This window comes from Natrix helvetica, assembly GCF_964273705.1.
Source record: "Natrix helvetica genome assembly, chromosome: 6".
Taxonomy (NCBI): Eukaryota; Metazoa; Chordata; class Lepidosauria; order Squamata; family Natricidae; genus Natrix; species Natrix helvetica.
Window position 1 is genome coordinate 15,638,319 of NC_138553.1, and position 18,619 is coordinate 15,656,937.

At 40.4% G+C, this 18,619-nt stretch overlaps 1 protein-coding gene across 2 annotated transcripts in view; it reads right to left on the reverse strand.

Moving 5' to 3' along the window:
• The window catches only part of B4GALNT3 (beta-1,4-N-acetyl-galactosaminyltransferase 3), an 83,285-nt gene that overhangs the window by 22,450 nt on the left and 42,216 nt on the right, over window positions 1-18,619 (reverse strand). For both annotated transcript variants that reach the window (XR_014175713.1, XM_081957154.1), the window contains exons 2-10: window positions 15,907-16,010; window positions 14,445-14,522; window positions 8,366-8,461; window positions 7,627-7,717; window positions 5,404-5,504; window positions 3,770-3,837; window positions 2,914-2,992; window positions 1,771-1,837; window positions 440-583 (exon numbers count right to left, since the gene is read on the reverse strand). Coding sequence is in view for 1 of the 2 variants with exons in the window: in XM_081957154.1 (XP_081813280.1) it covers window positions 440-583; window positions 1,771-1,837; window positions 2,914-2,992; window positions 3,770-3,837; window positions 5,404-5,504; window positions 7,627-7,717; window positions 8,366-8,461; window positions 14,445-14,522; window positions 15,907-16,010 (828 nt within the window). In the remaining variant the exon portion in view is untranslated. The remainder of the gene's footprint in view (window positions 1-439; window positions 584-1,770; window positions 1,838-2,913; window positions 2,993-3,769; window positions 3,838-5,403; window positions 5,505-7,626; window positions 7,718-8,365; window positions 8,462-14,444; window positions 14,523-15,906; window positions 16,011-18,619) is intronic.

Genomic DNA, 18,619 nt, shown 5'->3' on the forward strand with positions numbered 1-18,619 from the left:
TCGGGTACTGAGCAGGCCATCTTGAATTAAGTTACGCAGTTGGGCTTCCTTCATTTCTGAACGTTAGGGCTACGCAGAAACTTTGAAAAGAGGTGATTTGAAAAGCACGATTGTGCCAGTGAAGCACTTCAGCTTCCCCAATTGTCTCTGCATGTATGTGCCTGTCCAGCCAGTTTGTTTTGCTGGTGTTTCCAGCAGAAGCATTGTCTATGGATAGTCAAACATATATAAAAGCCCCCTGTCAGCTTTTGAAGCAGCTGTGTGAGTCTTGTGAAGATCAGATTGTTCCAGAGGGTATTTGGGGGAATGAGCTTTGGTCATTAGCAGGCTTATTTGATCTTGTTCCTTTTTTTTGTAATGGAATTTTTTTTTTTAAAAAAAAATGACTATTCTTGCCCTACTAATGCAGCTGAACTCAGCAGAACATCGGAATGTTTACATGCATAGATGGTGTCCCGGGGGTCAGCCTTCAGCATGTCAGCTGGATGTTCCACAGCCTCCTGACTAGGCCACATCTGGTTTGCCCGAGTGGCTGGTGTCTGTGGGATATGACCAACTTCATCCATTTTGAGAAGAGCTTCGTCTAAGATATAAAGAAAGAAAAACTGATAAGTAGGACTGAAGTAGGATTCATACCAATGATGTGTGAATTCCTGACAGAACACATTAATCAGTGGAACAACTTGTCTCCAGAAGTTGGGGGTGCTGCTCCAACACTGGAGGTTTTTAAGGACAGATTGGACAACACATTTTATTTTATTTATTTATCTGGTTTGTCAAACATGTACAAGATAGCAGGTATACATATAAATGTGCTTTTGGCACAGTTTTTTCGCCCTCACCAGGCTCCAAAGGCTTTCTAGGAGCCCGGGAAGGGCAAAAACAGCCCCCCCATCCCCCCCAGACATCCTTCGGAGGCCTCCGGAGCTTCCCTGAAGGCTCAAGAGAGCGAAAAATGGACCTACAGGGAACCCAGAAGTTCGGGAATGGTGACTTCCGGATTGTTCGTAGGGCCGATTTTCGACTCCCTGAAGGCTCCAGAGGACAACAAACGGACCTACGGACAAACTGGAAGTCACCATTCCCAAACTTCCGGGTTCCCCATAGTCCAAGTCACTTCCAGTTTGCTTGTAGGGCTGGTTTTTTCCTGAAGGCCCCTGAAAGCTCCGGAGGGCGAAAAATGGACCTATGGGGAACCCAGAAGTTCAGAAATTGTGATTTCTGGTTTATTTATTTTTTATTTATTTTATTTTTCAAGATTTATAGACCGCCCCCTCTCCCCGAAGGGACTCGGGGCGGTGTACAGGCATCTCATTAAAAACAGATACAAAAGATAAATACCCTATACCCTTAAAAGCGAATTAAACCTAAATACAGCTGTACAGAATAATAAAAGTTAAAATCAACTAAAAAGCGTACCCCTAAAAATTTAAAAGTGCAGACTTGAGGGACTAAAATTGGGATTAGGCCAGGCCGGCTAAATTGAACAGGTGGGTTTGTGTGTAGGACCGATTTTTGACCTCCTGAGCCTTCTGGGACTTTTAGGAGGCTTCCCTGAAGGCTCCGGAGGGCAAAAATCAGCTCTACGGACAAACTGGAAGTGACTTTTGTCTCTTGACACCCTGTGAAATCTACCAACTATGTAAACATATTTAGAAAACATCTGTTTTCTGTGCACTAGCATTTGTGACAAAGCACTTCAGATAAAAAGGGGTAATGAAGTTGGAGAAGAATGGCCCGTTATTAGTTTGGTGGCATAGAAAGACTTACCAATATAAAGGGAGAGGAATTCAGAATCAATAATTGTAAACTTGGCTTCAGGATTATCCAGTCTCCACTGCAAGAAAAAGCAGATGCATAAAGATGATTTGTTAACGGGGCGAGAAAACAGATTGATCTAAATGCACCTTAGCTGCTGTGGCCTTCCGGAAAAGAAAACCCAATGATTTACTGACTTCTGGAAGAATACTATAAAAGGGTTTTGAGCTGTGTTTGATTTTCCAGGTTACAGTTTCTGATCGACAAAGTCAAGGAAATTATTTCAGAAGTATTTTGCAGTTAGTGATTGAGATACAATTTGATTTGAAATTTTAGGACTTGTTTCACTCAGCAGGAGAGCTTTGCAAAGTTAATGGTAGAGAGTATAGTTTAGGTAAAGGTAAAGGTTCCCCTTGCACATCGTGCTAGTCGTTCCTGACTCTAGGGGGCAGTGCTCATCTCCATTTCAAAGCTGAAGAGCCAGCGCTGTTGGAAGATGTCTCTGTGGTCATGACTAAACGCCGAAGGCACATGGAACACTGTTACCTTCTCACCAAAGGTGGTTCATATTTTTCTACTTGCATTTTTACATGCTTTCGAACTGCTAGGTTGGCAGAAGCTGGGACAAGTAACGGGAGCTCACTCTGTTACGCAGCACTAGTTATTCCAACCACCGAACTGCTGACCTTTCTGATCGATAAGCTCAGCATCTCAGCCGCTGAGCCACCGTGTCCTGATAGTGTAGTACAGCTAAATTGAGTACAACTCTTTGGCAAAAATCATATTTTCATTTTTCTTAGGGGGAGATTAAATGGTATAAGAACATGGAACCAAATGATTCTATTTGGGTCTCTGGAATGTGGATAAACTTAACAGGGGGATACGTGCAATATTTTCTTTATTTTTTCCTCTTCAGTATCTTCTCCCTCCTCCCCCTTAAGGTGGTTTCAGCTTTTTGACTAATTTAATTACCTGAATCATTGTTGGTATGTGAAATTGCTACTACTATTAACTTCACACTCTATATCAGAAAGAAGATACTTTCTCTGACATGAAGAAATGAAAAAGTTGGTCCATGAAAACTGTCTACTGCCAAAACTCCTAAACCAAATCCCTGTACGGATAACCAAGTACAAATCTAGCCAGTGAACTTACTGCAACTTCCACATGATCTGTTCCTTTGTCATCCTGCTTGTGCAGAATTTCAAAGTAATATTTGTTTGCAGATGACAATCTGTAAAGGAAGATCAGAGATTAAAAAGCAAAATAAGTCTTTTGCTATCAATACAGTGTATTAAAGTTATAGAGTGGTGTAGTGGCATAGAGGTGGAGTTTTTGCCTCACACTCGGGAACCTGTGAGTTCGATCCTGGGTAGAGGCAGATATTTCTCTCTCTGGGCACACTGAGAATATTATATCTGCTGAACAAAACTCCACATTGGCAACAGGAAGGGCATACGGCCATTAAAACACTCTGCTAGCTCCATTCAGTTGCCCAGATTCTACCCCGCCAGGGATTATGAGGTCGTTAAAAGAAGAAGAAGATGATGACAGTGTATGCAAGTAATTGAATTGACTGCAGATTAGAAAGACACATACAGTAGCTGTATAATTTTGAAGCAGCCATTAAATATCTCAGTGCTTTTTGGGGAAGCCTAGGTCAGAACAGCTACCTATCTTAGTAATGTGATGTCTGCAAGAAAATCACCAAACTCAGAGAGCACCAAGGATCCTGGCTAGCTACAAATATATTGGATCAATAGATGTGCAGAAAATTGTACCACTGGCCACTAGGGAGCGCTCTGAAATTATTTTAAGCAAGTAAAAACTGCTCTTGCAAACATTTTGAAGTCACAGTGATTTAGAAATATGTATATTTTTTTAAAAAAATTGCACACACAATGACAAAAGACTCGCAAACTGAGTTTAAGGTAGGAAAGAAGAAACGGCTACCTGGCTTGCATCCAGTTGATTAATGTACAAAACAGAATTAAGATCTCAGTTTACTCACTTCACCAGCCTTGACTTTTGGCTCCTGAATTTCCCAAATTCACCTGGTGCCGTCCACTCTTTTCCAGTCTGAGCAAAGAGACAAAACTTCCCTTTTACGCTGGGCTTCAGTCACAATAAAGCCTGAACACATTTGTTTCACTTACTGTACAATTGTGTACAAGAGATTAATCACAGATTAAAAAGCATAATAAATATCATCAATAGTGATTGACAGACAGGAATGTTGTTGGAACAGCATCTCTGTCAAAGCTGGGTGAGAGATATAAGAAGAGATGGACTGTAGAAGTGGAAGAGGCTGTTCAGCTGCTAGATTTGCCATGTGCTACAGTCATTCTTCACTGACCCACATTTAGATGGGCGCAATGAGGCTGTGACCGAGTAAATGGGGCCAAAAGGAGAAGCAGAGACAGAGCAAAAATTATGAGCTATAAATATTGAATGAATGTATGTAGGCATGCATGCATGAATGAATGAAATAAGACATTTTGAGTGCCGGCCAACAGAGACAAAAAGCATGAAATTTTTTAGAAAGTAGGATAGCATGCTCTTACTCCTTTTGTTGCCATTTTTTAAAATTTTTATAAAGTAAATTAAAAAACCGTCTTGCTTTTAAAATATCCCAAAACTTTCTAAATGTGACTTCATGTGACGATCATCCATACGTTTGAATTCATAACACTCTGCCTATTTTTCATTATCCTCTTCGTTTGTGTAATCCAAACATCACACGAAAGTTTTTTTTCACAGTTTGAGAACTCATGAAAACTAGAATCAGAATCCCCATGGGCCTTGAATTAATACATCCAACACGTAATAAACATATGTGGTTATGACATGTTAATATTATGTATAAGACAAGTTTGCTGTGATATATACCCTTAACTCTTCTGGAGTTCCATGCTATGTTGGATGTCTGTAGATAGCAGCGTTAAATGGGAAACTGTTTTACATTATTTTCTCATTTCATTTTTACAACATTTCCCATTTTGTATCCTGCTACAAATCTGACAATCGGTATCCCTGGTCTCTGTAATAGTCCCAGGTAATTCTATAATTCTGAATACAGTTTGGCAGGGGGTGTCAAACTGGCGGCTCGCGGGTCAGATGCATCACATGCCCAACCCAGCTCCACAAAGAGGAGAAAAAAAATCACAATACGTCACGTGACACAGCGAGTTTGACACTTATGCACTATGAGATACCATTCAAGAATATATGACAGCTTTCAAACACAAAGGTATAATGATTGAAAAATTAAATAACCTCAATAATAAATTGGTATAGTAAAGTTGCATTGATTTCAAATGCACAATATTTATCAATTTATATGGACACCTCTTTTCTTTTGAAGTGTAGTAATAGCAATAGCAGTTAGACTTATATACCGCTTTACCACAGTGCTTTACAGCCCTCTCTAAGCGGTTTACAGAGTCAGCCTCTTGCCCCCAACAATCCGGGTCCTCATTTTACCCACCTCGGAAGGCTGGAAGGCTGAGTTAACCTTGAGCTGGTGAAAATTGAACTGCCAAACTGCAGTCAGCAGAAGTAGCCTGCAGTACTGCATTCTAACCACTGCGCCACCAAGTGTATGTTGTACACAAAATAGATAATTGAAAGAACGTGGTTGATCACCTTGCCTACGCTGGCCATCAGTTGAAGCTCTGAGATGTTTTTTCCTTGGCTCAGCCAAAACTCGGCATTGTCATCAGCCCCGATCGCAAATTGAAACATGCCTACAGACATTTAAAAACAAAACTGGATTTAAAAGTCAGAAACATTGAAAAAGATGGGAAACGGTGTTCCATGCCAGTGGAAGCAGAATGATGTATCTTTAATAATAAATATCATCTCTATTGTATGATAAAATGATGTTTCTTTAATATTTCACGTGGTAAGAATTTGCAAAGTTGGAATAAATCCAATAGCAGCTAAACCTTGTGTTATTTATCTGCACTCTTAACTGATATTCAGTGAGAACCATTTTCCTAATGTGTATTATATCTACTGGTACGGTAGCTCATTTGGCCCACCCGCCCTCCCGTGTTCCTTACCTGTTTTTGAAGCAACCGGGCGAATTACGCACACGCGCACAGCGAGAGGCACCTATGTGACCTCTGCCGAGCAGGTGGGTGTCGCAGAGCAGTGGCGTGCACATGCTTGTGCAGCGCACGTGCCTGACTAGGACGCCTGGCTCCGTGCGCAGCATACCGGTTGCGAAGGGATCCGGAACCCACCACTGGTATTAACGCTTGATTTATGTGTAACCATTCATATTTTTACCATCTACCAAAGAAGTAGATGGTAGCTAGCATCAATTGTGATGCCAAGTATCCATTTGAGAAGTTTCAAACACAACTTACTTTTGGAGCTTATACAAATCTGTACTATACAGGTAGTCCTCGACTTACAACATTTAGTGACTATTCAAAGCTACCACAGCACTGAAAAAAGTGACTTATGATTGTTTTTCACGCTTTCATGCTTAGTGCAGCATCCCCATAGTCACCTGATCAGAATTAAGATGCTTGGCAGCGGGCTCATATTTATGACGGTTGCAATGTTCCGGGGTCATGTGATCCCCTTGGGTGACCTTCTGACGAGCAAAGTCAACGGAGAGGCCACTTAACAACCATGCTATTCACTTAACAACTTCAGTGAGTCACTTAACAGCTGTGGTAAGAAAATGGGACAAAACTCACTCAACAAATGTCTCTCTTAGCAATGGAAATTTTGGCTCAGTTGCGGTTGTAAGTCGAGGACTACCTGTGTTGGTGAGGAGTGTAAATTTTAAACAGAAAAGACCAAAGAAATGTAAACAATAGAAAATGTAAGGGTTAATAATACAGAATAGAGGAAGAGATGATAAAATAGAATATTGTCTCTCTCTGTGTCCAGAAACCCATGATAATTCCAGATTCAAACATGAATATAAATCTAAATCTAAATCTAATCTAAATCTAAATAATCTAAATCTAAATAATCTAAATCTAAATCTAAATCTCAATCTAAATCTCAATCTAAATCTAAATGTAAATCTGTCTATCATCTATCTATCTGTCTATCTATCTATCTATCTATCTATCTATCTATCTATCTATCTATCATCTATCTATCATCTATCTATCTATCTATCTATCTATCTATCTATCTATCTATCATCTATCTATCATCTATCTATCTATCTATCTATCTATCTATCTATCTATCTATCTATCTATCTATCTATCTATCTATCTATCTCTGTGTGTATGTTCCAGCATAACTCTGGAACGCTTTGAACAATTTCCACCAAACTTAGTACACAGATGACTTACTCTCAGGAAACAAATACTGTGGGTGTAAGACACCCCTAGCACTCCTCGGTGTGTGTGTTCTGTTAAGATACAGCCTGTTGTGCCTTAAAATGGCTTCTACTGTACTGCCGTAAAATTGCTTCTATTGTACAGCGCAGTGGAGTTGCCATGGTAATGGCTTCACCGTACTCCACAAGGGGAGTCTTGTAAGGGGGAAAATCCAACATTACATTTGGTTCTGACATTTTCCCCCTATAAATAAATACCTGGGCAATGCTGGGTTATCAACTAGTCTGCAATAAAAATGACACTGTCTAAGAAAAGGACTTGAATTTAGTGCAATAGATTTAAGCATATACTAATCTATGAGATACATTGTGCCACACTCTTATGTATTTACTCAGCAGCAGTTCAGAATCCACACGTGGGCCTGCACAAGGGAGTAACAAATATAAAGGAAACATTAATAGTATTATCTAAAATCTATGGAAGTCTCTTAGATCCAAGCTATTTCATACTTGTAAAGTTTTTCGTAATACAGCTAATTCTACTCTTCCCTTACCATCCTTGTATGGATGCAGGTAACCAAAGATCCGCAATCCATAGTTTCTCCATTTTGGTGATACTGCTAGCTTCTTCAAAGTAGTCCGTGTCTAGAAGTATAAGAAAAAGGAAAAGGAGGATTAAGGTAAGTAGAACAGTGAGGGGGGAACAGCAAGGGTGGGAAACAGATTTCCCACTTTCTAGGGAATATAAATTGTGTGGCACAGCTGATCGTTGGAATGTAAAAAAAATGCTACCGGTTCTGCCGGACTGGTAGCTCCGACATTCAGCTGTATGACAATCAGCTGTGCTGCATGATTTCTAATTGCGCAGCGCAACTGATTGTCGCACAGTTGATCGATGGAGCTACCAGTTCGCCTGAACCGGTAACATTTTTTTACTATTGATTCGGGCGAACCGGTAGCATTTCACCCCTGCTCAAGTTATTTTATTTTACACACATTTTGAGAAGACTCAACTAAAGCTCTAACACTAGGAAAGGTAGAAGGAAAGAGAGGAAGAGGATGGCCAGCAGCAAAGTGGGTGGACTCAGTTTACAATGATGATTAAACAATTCCTTTGTATACATGATGTACAATGTCAATAAAGGCTATTATTATTATTAGTGCACAGTTGGAAGACCCCAAAGACTAGCTTAGGCACAGATCCTCATGGAGAAAGTCTATCTATGTGATTTCTAGGAGTTGAAAACAACTTGATGGCACATCCTCAATCAATGGGCTTAAAAGGATACTCACATGAGGATACAAAGGAAAGTGAAGATTTCTCCTCAATTGTTCAATAGATGCTCCACACCAGTCTTCAAAAACATGAAGATTTACTTGACCTTGGAACTGCAAACATATGAAAATGCAAGAATTTTTGTTATCAAAACGCCCCTATAATCTGTAGACATTATTTTACAACTAAATGGCTAAAGATTACAAGATAAACGAGATGCTCAGGAAGGTTACAGGGCATCCTCCATGAAAATGTAATTAAGTAGGGTGATTGCAAGTTGTGATTCTCAACCTGTGTTTAGGGACTATTGGTGGTCCACATGGGTACTGCAAATGGACCATATTCCAAGCATTGAAAAAAAAAATTCTTTTTAAAAAATGGCCAAAATCATGTGGCATTTCCAAATCAGAACATAGCAATAGCACTTAGACTTATATATTGCTTCACAGAGCTTTACAGCCCTCTCTAAGTGGTTTAGAGAGTCAGCCTATTGTCCCCAACAATCTGGGTCCACATTTTACCCACTTCAGAAGGATGGAAGGCTGAGTCTGCCTTGAGCTGGTGAGATTTGAACTGCCGAACTTCAGCTAGCAGTCAGCTGAAGTAGCCTGCAGTACTGCACTCTAACCACTGCGCCACCTCGGCTCTTTGCAATATTTCAAATAGGAACAGAATAATCTCATTTAACTCAGTTTGATCTCAATTTGATCCTGCAAAAAACCAATGGTGTGAACTTTACGTGCTGGGATGCCTGAGGGTATCACTTTGCCAACCTCTGTCTTATATGGAGGCCCTTAAACTTTATGGATGGCAAATTAATGCTCTTCATAGAGGAAATATTGGGAACTGCAATTGCAATTGCTTTCTCTTATTATATGCAACATTATAAATCACATTTCCTTAACATGCCTGTCCTCCAGAAGTGTGAGACTTGTAGGCATATCTTACACCTGGGCTTGCTGGGAATTTATCCAGAAAGCTCAGGTGAGTCAATAAACATTCAGATAGCTATGCTGTTTATCTCTCTCTCCCCCCTCTTTCTTTCTTTTTCTTTCTTTCTTTCCTTCCTTCCTTCCTTCCATCCTTCCTTCTTTCTTTCTTTCTTTTCCTGGTGCAGAATCAAGCCTCTAGTTCCTCAATTAATTCATTTGACTCCATCCAAATAATACCTAAATAAGTAAAATAATGGGTCCTTTAGTCTTGGCTTCAGTTTCTTTTTTTATCATTCAAAATTTTATTAGTTTATCCAAATATAATATAAAATACAAAAATACAAAATAATAATAATAGGACAATAAGGGAGGAAAAGGGGAAAGGAAAAATGGAGGGCAAAGGGGGAAAAACATTGACTTCAGTCTCCTTTTGGTGCAGAAAACCTATCTAATCGGCAAAACCCAAAATCAAAGTTTCATTTTTTCCACCTCAAGCACAAAGTCCAAAAGTGGTTTCCAAGTAGAAATAAAGTTGATTGTGTTCTTGGCTTCACTTTCTAACTTTAAGTGGACTCATAGCAGTTTGGAGAAAAAAGATATTTAAACAGCAATATAGTTAATATTTTGGAATGACAAATACAATATAACAACGTATGAAAATCTAAAGGTGTGGAGATTTACTTATTTGGTGCATGTAATTAAAATATTACCTCTAAGTAATGCTGAAATTCATACTGATATTGACTGTTTTCTGATTGCTTATTTGTACCCTATGACTATCATTAAGTGTTGTACCTTATGATTCTTGATGAATGTATCTTGCCTTTTTATGTACAGAGAGCATCTACACCAAAGACAAATTCCTTGTGTGTCCAATCACACTTGGCCAATAAAGAATTCTATTCTATTCTATTCTATTCTATTCATTATCTAATTCTATTATTGAATTTAATGCATCATTAAATATAGTACTTGATACAATGACACAGGAGATATACTGATAGGTATGTTTTGACAGCTTGGTTCACTTTGCTTCAACTATTGTATACTAAACAATTTACTGGAATGTGCCAATGTTTTTCTAAAGCAAATATTATAAAGTGTAAATGATGAACAAGACAGTTAATTAATTGAAAATACGTATCAAAGACTAAAATCAGTAGCAATTCCCTGTTAACAGTAATCTTCACAGGTTATTCAAATTTCTTCTGGGTAATGGGTGCAATAGCCATTTACACTTTATTAAAGGGGCAAATTAGCAGCAACAGAAGCTGAGGTATAATCTAAGTATTTCCAAAGTCCAGAATTATGCCAAATTTGATAGAAACCTTAACTTGAGAACTTTATGAAGTTTTGTCTTGTCTAACACATCTACATCTAGATGTAGAATCTCTCTTCTGAATGAGTATTAGAAAACAACTATTTTTTTTACTCTGAAGGACAATGACTAGTAAGTAGACTATTTTCACCATTTTCATTTCTCAATTCCTTAAAAAAGCAAGCAGTGACTATGCTATTTTATGCCAAATTTCCATTGATGAAAACAAGATCAAAGAAACAGTCCCATGCTCTGCCCTGCAAGTCTTAGATAAAGGTAAAGATTTCCCACTAGCACATATGTGCTAGTCATTCTTGACTCTAGGAGGCAGTGCTCATCTCTGTTCCTAAGCTGAAGAGCTGGCGCTGTCCAAGTCGTCTCCGTGGTCATGTGGCCAGCATGACTAAACGCCGAAGGTGCATGGAACACTGTTACCTTCCCACCAAAGGGGGTTCCTATTTTTCTACTTGTATTTTTACATGCTTTCGAATTGTTAGGTTGGCGGAAGCTGGGGCATCTCACTCTGTTACGCGGCGCTAGGGATTCAAACTGCCAAACTGCCGACCTTTCTGATCGACAAGCTCAGCGTCTTAGCCACTGAGCCACCACGTGCCCTGCAAGTCTGAGAGAGAGAGAGAAAAAAACCCCTCCTTCACCTCACACCATATAAAAGGAAATGAAATAAAGTGATGTCTTTATCTTCAGTAATGTCCTTATCCCATACAGTGTATTTATTTCTGGCAGTATGCAAAAAAAAAAAAAAAAGCAGAATAAAATGATTCAAAGGATTCCTTTGAGAAGCACCCACAAAACTGTCAAACTAACTTTCTTCTTTCTCCTTCTCCTTCTCTTCTAGGGCAGCTGAAGCCCAGGAGGACGGGTGAGGCAAGAATTCTTAAAAATAGTAAACAGATTGCCTGCAACCTCCCCAGAGTTGCAACCTGTGAGAGGGAGAAAAAACTATTTTTTTCTGAAATTTCAAATACACTAGATTTGGTCCCAAAATATAAAAGCTTAGCATATGGACATTAACAGGGTGGAATGGCTCAGCAGTTAAATAAACTGAGCTTGTCAGCTGGAGAGCTGGTTCAAGTCCCAATCTCTGCGTAACTGGATGAGCTCCTGCTCCAGCTCCTGCCTGCCTCGCACTTCAAAAGTATGCAGATGCAAGTAGATTAATAGGTACCACTTTGGTGGGAAGATAACACTTTTGCCATATAGCTGTGCTGGCCACATGACTACATAAAGTGTCTTCAAACAAGGCTGTCTCCCTTGGCTAAGAAACAGAGATGAGCACAGTACCCTAAAGTCAGACATGACTGGACAGGAAACTTTAACCTTTTTACCTTATGGACATTAGTTAAGATCAAGGTTCCCCTCGCACATATGTGCTGGTTGTTCTCAACTCTAGGGGTCTCTGCTCATTTCTGCTTCAAAGCCAAAGAACCAATGCTGTCCAAAGAGATCTCCGTGGTCATGTGGCCGGCATGACTAGACGTTGAAGGTGCATGGAATGCTGTTAGGGATTCCAACTGCCAAACTGCTGACCTTTCCGATTGACAAGCTGAGAGTCTTAGCCACTGAGCCACCACTTCCCTTTATGGACATTACCAACACCTTAAAAACATATTTTGGAACTGTCACTTAGTCCCAATGTAGGAGTATCCTGACTTCCATTTGTAGGCACTGCTGGTTCACGCAGAGCATCATAAACATACCAATCAACCTACAAGCAGGAAGTATAAAATAGTTTTTTTAATGGATTTCTAGTTCTTATTTCTAATGTCCACTTTGGGGACAAATTTTATGAGGAGAATAGTTCTGCAGAACAACATGAGAGAACCAATTGACAGATCTTGTGATTGACAGATCTTGTGCAGCCAGCAAATCCCTAATCATTTCTCCGTAACAAATCTTTTCCTAGGTCACAAGCTTCCTCAGAAAAGATAAAGAAATCCTAGAATGTGTTGTGAAGCAGAAAGCAATCGTGAGAAGAAGAAAAAAACGGAGGTCACAGAGAACATTTCCTTATTCTACATTTTCTAAATGGCCTTCAGAAAGCTGACAAAGTTATAGATCTTGAGGGAAACAATCTAATATATATTTCAGTTTATAGTAAACTTTAGGAAAGGTATTCCTTGAAATATGCCCATCTATTTCTAAATATTGGTAAAGGTTAAGGTTCCCCTACACACCCACACCCACACCTTTCAATAAGATAAAAATGGCATCTTTCTGTATATGATTTTATTACAGGTTTTAAAAAGAAAAATAACAATTAATTAGAGAGAGAGAGAGAGATTGATTCACATACCTTTCAATAAGATAAGACACACCTTTCATTCCTAAATAGGTTGAAATAGATATATACTAGTCTCCCTTTATTTATTTATCAGCACAAATACAAACACACACACACACATATATATATATGTATTTGTGTTGTGTATATGTATTTGTGTGTGTGTGTATATATATATATATATATATATATATATATATATATATATATATATATATATATATATGTGTGTGTGTGTGTGTGTGTATGTGTGTATGTGTGTATGTGTGTATGTGTGTATGTGTGTGTATATATATATATATATATATATATATATATATATATATATATATATATATATGCTGCAGACATACCTAATATACCTTCCTTCTCCTATTTTCCTCACAACAACACCCTGTGAGGTAGGTTGGGCTGAGGAAGAACGACTGGCTCAAAGTCGACTTTCATGGCTAAGGCAGGACTAGAACTCACAGTCTCCTGGTTTCTAGCCTGGTGCCTTAACCACTACATTAACCAAGGCTACATCTCTATCAGTCTCAGATGCCCAATCTCAGCTGCCGATGATCTGTGCAGTGTAACCTGTGGGGACAGCAGTTTCTGCGTGATGAAAGGGAGACTGATTGATGACCAATTCTCAAATACAGTTTGTCTGCCTGGAACCCACACTGTACAGCGGACATTAATATGATTGAGCGGGTCCAGAGGTACTTCACGAGACGATTACTCCACTCCTCTGCTCACAATAGAATCCCTTATGTCACCAGACTTGACATTTTGGGTTTAAACAATCTGGAACTGTGCCGCCTGCTGTATGATCTAAGCGCAGTACACAAAATTGTCTGTTACAACATCTTACTTGTCAATGACTTCTTCAACTTCAACCTCAATAATACACGGGCAAACAATAGATACAAACTCAAGGTAAATTGCTCCAAACTCGATTGCAGAAAATATGGCTTCAGCAACAGAGTGGTCAACGCCTGGAATGCTCTACCTGACTCCGTTGTTACAGCTTCAAACCCTCGCAGCTTCCACCTTAAAGTGTCTACTGTGGACCTCACCCCATTCCTAAGAGGTCTGTAAAAGGGGCGAGCATAAGAGCACCAGTGTGCTTTCCGTCCCTGTCCTACTGTCCCCATCTATTTGTATTCATTTCTTTCGTTTATATCGATATTTATATTTGTACCTGCTTTCTTGTACATGTTTGACAAACTAATAAATGCAAATACAAATGGTGGCGCAGTGGTTAGAATGCAGTATTGCAGGCTAATTCAGGTGACTGCCAGCAGTTTGATTCTGACCGGCTCAAGGTTGACTCAGCCTTCCATCCTTTCAAGGTCAGTTAAAATGAGGATCCAGATTGTTGGGGGCAATAGGCTGGCTCTGTACACTGCTTAGAGAGGGCTGTAAAACACTACAAAGTGGGAGAGAGAGAGAGGGAGAGAGGGAGAGAGGGAGGGAGGGAGGGAGGGAGAGAGAGAGAGAGAGAGAGAGAGAGAGAGAGAGAGAGAGAGAGAGAGAGAGAGAGAGAGAGAGATATTAACCTTGGGTATCCCAGAAGCAGTGTTCTCCGAGGCTGCAGAACTGGTCCTATTGCTCCAGCTTTTTTGTTGTGTTTGGTTCTAAATTCATCAGAGGGAGAAACAAAACAAAAAGTTGAGGTTCTTTTTTCTGTGCAGCTGAACTCAGTTTTAGAGACTTGCAGGTATTTGGAAATGCTAAATTTGCACGTGTATCTTTTTCCCTGAGATCTATCAGAGATTACATGATATAGAATGCTATATCAACAAGAAAGATTAGCATCTAACTAATGTAAACCTAGGCCCATCAATTAAAAAGAAAATCTTGCAATGATTACTGCCCCAATTATCCCAGCAATTTAAATTCTGAAATGAGAGGAAAGTTGGTCTTGATTTATGTGACATCCTTTGACCTTATCTTTCCTCAACTTATGAAGCTATCTTTCTAAATTTTAGTTTCATCTTTTGTTACACCCCAAAGGTGGTCCCCCCCCCCAAAAAGGCAACTGGACTTCTTTGTTTTTCCTTGAAGGTGTGCATTAAAGCAAAAGAAATTCCAGCTGCCTTTTGAAAAAAGCACCTTTGGGACAACCAGGACCTGGATCTCCATAGATACCTTTTATTACATTTTTTAGAAGTTATTCCAACTTTCTCTGGGTCCTTCCCTAAAGCGTGGCCCTCAGAATTGGACAAAGGACTGGCCAATGGAAAGGGGAATGGAGTTATTACTTTCTGTGATTTTCAAATTATACCCTCTAAAATTTACTTTCCTTCTCCCCCACCTGACTAGCAAAGACAATGGGGAAGCCAGATTTACTGAACAACTGTGTTACTGATTTAACAATTGCAGTGAGTCACTTAAGAACTGTGGCAAAAAAAGGTGACCTTAAGCAAAACTCACTCAACAATGTCTTGGTTAGCAATAGAAAATTTTGGCTCAAAAATTGTAGCTGTAAATTGAGGACTACCAGTATATCTGCCTTTTAGAACTCAGAAATGAAGACCTAAACCTAGTCCAAAAAGTTCTGAAAACAATTTCGCCTAGGCTTTGTAGCAAGGATTTCGTTCATTTTAGGCCCCTGTTAGAGTTATGATCATAGTCATAGACATCAACTAGTCATAGATGGGAACCCTGTACAGCTATTTTAATTGCACTTGTTGGAAGAAATATCCATCTGGTTCAGTTACAAGCTGGGAGAGAGACCAGTGGTAGGTTCTGGGCAGTACGACCCAGAACGGCCGTACCGGTAGTAGCCAGGAGCAGCAGCCACCATACCAGTACAGTGGCTCGTTTGGACCATCCTCTTGCCCGCATTCCATAGCTATTTATAATGTGATTGGCCAATCATGCACCTGCGCACAGCGTGCGCTGCCTGTGCGACCTCCGCCGAGCAGCTGGGTGTTGCAGGGCGTTGGTGTGCACATATGGGAGCAGCAAGTGTGCCAAACATCTCTTAATCCACATAAAGTTCTGTGTTTTGTTTACCTGAATGTTTGTCTTTACAGGCAAATAGAAATTCAGACTTGGATCAACTCTTGGCTTGTTTTGGTCTTCCAGTGCTTTTGCCAGTTCACTCCAGCTTCCATATCCTGCACAGACAAAAAAGATAAATACTCCTGATTTTTTTTAAAAAAATTGCAATACAATTACTGCAGAAGTACAAACCCTTATACCCTTTTCTTTGATGCAGTGATATGTATGTGATACAAATGGCTATCCAACATCTTCTTAAAGACTTCCAGTGTTGGGCCATTCACAACTTCTGGATGCAAGCTGTTCCACTGATTAATTGTTCTCACTGTCAGGAAATTTCTCCTCAGTTCTAAGTTGCTTCTCTCCTTGATTAGTTTCCACCCATCACTTCTTTTTCTGCCCTCAGGTGCCTTGGAGAATAGTTTGACTCCCTCTTCTTTGTGGCAACCCCTGAGATATTGGAACACTGCTATCATGTCTCCCCTAGTCCTTCTTTTCATTAAACTAGACATACCCAGTTCCTGCAACTGTTCTTCATATGTTTTAGTCTCCAGTCCCTTAATCATCTTTGTTGCTCTTCTCTGCACTCTTTCTAGAGTCTCCACATCTTTTTTACATCGTGGTGACCAATAGCAATATTTATTAATTTATATGGGCAATTCTTTTCTTTTGCAGTGTAGTAATAGCAATAGCACTTAGACTTATATATACCACTCCACAGTGCTTTCTGTGAGCAGGCCACAACACTGCCCTCTGGAAGCCTACTTCCCAAAATTAGATTGACCCTAACCCTGTTGGCCATTCATAAAACACTGAAGACCTGAATGTACTCCAGGGTCTGGGGTTGGAAGGTTACAAAGCCCATTGAGAGAATTTTTGATTGTTTACCTGGTTTAAACCCTAACAATGGGTAAAAAAGACTTTTCACTCTTTGTTAATATTGTTTTTAACAGGTTGTTAGCTGATAAGAATTACATTTGTGAGATGGGTGGCCATATAAATCAAAGGAAGAAAAGTAGGTAGGTTTTGTGGGCTATGCCGGCCATGTCTTTATGTTTACCCATCTTTCACACAACCTGCTTAATCTGATTAAATGTATTCGCTTGCACAAAATATTCAATCCCCAACCAAAAGTCTACATTTCCCCCAAAAATGCTAAATCCGGAAAGACTCCCAAACCAGGTACATTCAAGGAAGAATGTCACCCTGTGCATTTACCGCATATTTAATTGGACTCATTAGTTCTGCTAGATAAAGAACCATATTTTTCAGACTATAAGACGCACCGTTGTATAAGACACACCAAGATTTCGAAGAGGTAAGTAAGAAAAAAAAGTTTTTGTCTTCCCTGGCTCCCAGGAGCACTCTGCAGGCTTCAGCAGGGCTGAGGGAAGGCAAAAACGCCCTCGTTTTTCACCAAAATGGGGAAAATTTTCTCTTTCCCCAGCCCTGCTGAACCCTGCAGAATGCTTCTGGGGGATGGGGGGAAGGCAAAAGCACCCCCATTTTGGCGAAAAACAGCCCATTTTTCGCCTGTCTTTCACCAAAATGGGATGCAGGGGGTGGGGCTTCAGGAGGCCAAAAGTGACTATTTGGTGTATAAGACACACCAACATTTTCACGCTCTTTTAGGGGGGGGGAAGGTGCGTCTTATACTTTAAAAAATGTGGTAGCCCAGCCTGAGAAATACACTTTGCTAGGTGCAAAGCGTCCAAATTTTGATCTTGCGACCATAGGGAGACTGCAATGGTTGGGTGAAAAATGCTCCTAAGTTATTTTTTCTTAGTGTTGTTGTAACTTTGAATGGTCACTAAACAAATGATTGTAAATTGAGGACTGCCTGTAGTGCATTTTCTCATTTTGTAGGAGGCTGAGAAAATTATGATATACCTCCTCCCTCTAACCCCGTGGTGGCGAACCTGTGGCAGACAGAGCCCCCTCTACGGGCACACGAGCTTTTGCCCCAGCTCAGCTCCACTCTGCATGTGCGCGTGCCTCCCGCAAGACAGATGATTTTCAGGTCGCGCACACATGCGTGGGGGCAGGGTGTTGTGCATGTATGCGGGGGTGGCAGGGGCACTGTGCATACATGCGTGTGGGGAGCGCGGGGGGTGATGCCCCCCATGGCCCATTTTTTCTTCCAGGAGGTTGCAGGGAGGCCTACTAGGCCCAAAATGGGGCACGGGGGGTCAAATATGCATGTGGGGGGATTGGGGGAGCATGGGGGGTCGCATGTACAAGTGCTGGGGAGGGGGGGCACATGGGGGTTGGATGCATATTCGCAGGGGGGCAGGGTGGGGGTGGGGGTCAGAAGCGCATTGCATTATGGATGCGGGCAGTGACAAAAAGGTCAGCCATCGCTATTCTAACCCATTCCTTTGTTAGACTCTAGAAAGAGTGCAGAGAAGAGCAACAAAGATGATTAGGGGACTGGAGACTAAAACATATGAAGAACGGTTGCAATAACTGGGTATGTCTAGTTTAATAGAAAAAAAGGACTAGGGGAGACATGATTGCAGTGCTCCAATATCTCAGGTGTTGCCACAAAGAAGAGGACTCAAACTATTCCCCAAGGCACCTGAGGGCAGAACAAGAAGCAATGGGTGGAAACTAATCAAGGAGAGAAGCAACTTAGAACTGAGGAGAAATTTCCTGACAGTTAGAACAATTAATCAGTGGAACATAAAATGCCTCCAGAAGTTGTGAATGCCCCAACACTGGAAGT